At 44.5% G+C, this 2,537-nt stretch overlaps 1 protein-coding gene across 1 annotated transcript; it reads left to right on the top strand.

Annotated features, from left to right (window-relative positions):
- Positions 1-827: 827 nt before the first annotated feature.
- On the top strand, positions 828-2,177 carry LOC110106785 (glucan endo-1,3-beta-glucosidase 11-like; the record flags this gene model as incomplete). The annotated part of the gene is given in 1 exon segment (XM_020836799.2): positions 828-2,177. A coding segment is annotated over 1 exon segment (1,174 nt), but the record flags the coding sequence as incomplete, so codon positions are not given.
- Positions 2,178-2,537: the final 360 nt, after the last annotated feature.

The raw sequence follows: 2,537 nt of genomic DNA, 5'->3' as shown, positions 1-2,537 counted from the left end.
ATCCCTAACATTGGACCACTATCTCATGACCACAACTGTTGTCGACCTTTGTAATCAACTCATCATCATGAGATCACAACTGTTAGATTATCGTCACTCGACCACTCCCTTTGATGTATCACCATGTCACTCTTGTCGAATCACCATCACTTGACCTCCATTGTCGAATCATCACCACCTGACAACTTTTGTCGGACTATCACGAAAAAATACTTGTTATTTGAAAATTGTTATTAAAACACTCGACTACTATCATCGAATCACCATCAGCCACATTCATTATTGGGCTATTATCACCTTGTTGTTACTATTGAGCCACTGTCATTCAACCATAACCATCTAAATGCCTCTCATCTTGTACCGCCTTAGTAATATTTTTCACCATTCCCACAGAAGGTCAAGCCATCATTTCACACTCTTGTAATCTCACATTTTTCAATTTGTTGTTGAGATAAATCTTTATAATCAACATTTCTATAATCGGGCCACTTCAATTAGGCTAGATTTTATATTTTTTTTTTCTTTCTAAATTTTTCATATAAAAATTTTAGCGTCTCATGTAATCTTTTATTTTGTTTGTTTGTGTTGGACTTTATCATTATATTTTCTCTATTGCATAGAATGTTGTAGTATATGATTAAAATTAACATATACCTAGAAGATATATATATATATATATATATATAAATTTAGAAGGGTCATAACATCATAATTAACTTCAATATAAATTTTTAAAATATTAATTTTTCTCAAATTGTATTTGTTTACTATATTTTTGATGCACCACTAAACTTGAGCTATAAGATTATTGGGCTTCGGATTTTCATTTTAGTATTAAGTTGCTGCATTTCCCTCCCACTCCGAACGACGATAAATCGACGGCCGGATCATCTTGCTTTCCTCCCGACATAAAATCTCCCAACGCTTTGCTTGCCCTGCACTCCTCTCTGAGCTGAGCTTTTGTTCTGAACACCTCTACTCTCACCTTTCTTCTCTATCAACAATGGCCGTCCATTCACTGATCCCCTTTCTTCTATCACTCTCCTCGCTTCTCCCAACCATTTCCTCCTCCTCATCTACTGCCTCGCCGGTGATCGGCATCAACTACGGCCAAGTAGCAAACAACCTCCCATCTCCCGCTGAAGTACTCCCGCTCGTCCGCTCTGTTGGCGCCGGCCGTCTGAAGCTCTACGACACTGACCCCACCGTCCTCCGCGCCTTCGCCGGCACAAACATCGAGTTCGTGGTCGGCCTCCCAGACCAACTCGTCCCCAAAATCCGGGACCCTGCCGCCGCCCTCTCCTGGGTCAAAACCAACCTCCAACCCCACATTCCCCGCACCAAGATCACCGCCGTCACCATCGGCAACGAAATCCTCTCCGGTAACAACACACTTCTCATCCAAAGCCTGATTCCCGCGATCCAGTCCGTCCATTCAGCCCTCGTGTCCCTCAATCTCGATCGCCAGGTCGCCGTCACCACCGCACACTCCCTCACTATCCTCTCCACCTCCTACCCCCCTTCCGCGGGCGCATTCCGGAGGGACCTCCTTCCTTATATCTCCCCCCTCATCAATTTCCTGAACAAAACCAGATCCCCTTTTCTGATCAACGCCTACCCTTTCTTCGCGTACAAAGCTGATCCCAAACGGGTTTCGCTTGACTACGTCCTGTTCGAGCCAAGCGCCGGCGTGGTGGATTCGGGGACGGGCTTAAGGTACAGGAACATGCTGCACGCGCAGGTAGATGCTGTCGTGACGGCGATTGCAGCTGCCGGAGGGGGGAAGACAGTGGAGGTTAGGGTTTCAGAGACGGGGTGGCCGTCGGTGGGCGATGAGGACGAGATTGGGGCGACGATGGAGAATGCTCGGAGATATAATGGGAATTTGATGAAAATGGTGGCGGAGGGAAAGGGGACACCGATGCAGCCCAGATCGCCACTTCAGGTGTACGTGTTTGCTCTGTTTAATGAGAATATGAAGCCCGGGCCGGCGTCCGAGCGTCACTACGGTCTCTTTAAGCCCGACGGCACTCTTGCTTATGACATTGGGGTTTCAGCGCCCACCGTTAATTCAACGACGAGCGGCGGTGATGATGGCATTGGCAGAGGAGATGAGAACTCGCCGTTGTTCGGCTTTACTTCCCCTGGCAGTTACTACACAGTGTACTCTGCAGTGGTAAGTGAAACTCTCAATAATTTTCGTTTATTATAATTCGCAAGCTTGCATTTCAGTTATGTAGGATATATTAGTATAAGATGTTAAACTATAACTGCTACTGAAAGCATCGTGGGCGAAATGTTTTCATCAGAACATACAATTAATTTGACCTGCATTTATATTACATTTATATTAAATTACATAATGTTGCATTAAGGAAATATTAAATTAAACAAGCCCTTACAGCGTCTCCAGCCGAACGCCTAACACTCATTTAACGTCGTTAGTTTGCTCCATTCGATCGCAAAAAAATGCTATTCAGGTGTGGCGTTGCAGTGTTTACCCACTAATTTTTTTTATATATAAATATATGATTAAA

Source organism: Dendrobium catenatum, unplaced genomic scaffold (assembly GCF_001605985.2).
Source record: "Dendrobium catenatum unplaced genomic scaffold, ASM160598v2 fragScaff_scaffold_1656, whole genome shotgun sequence".
NCBI classification, from domain to species: Eukaryota; Viridiplantae; Streptophyta; class Magnoliopsida; order Asparagales; family Orchidaceae; genus Dendrobium; species Dendrobium catenatum.
The sequence above is the reverse complement of the archived record's forward strand: the minus strand, read 5'-3'. Positions and strand labels throughout refer to the sequence as shown.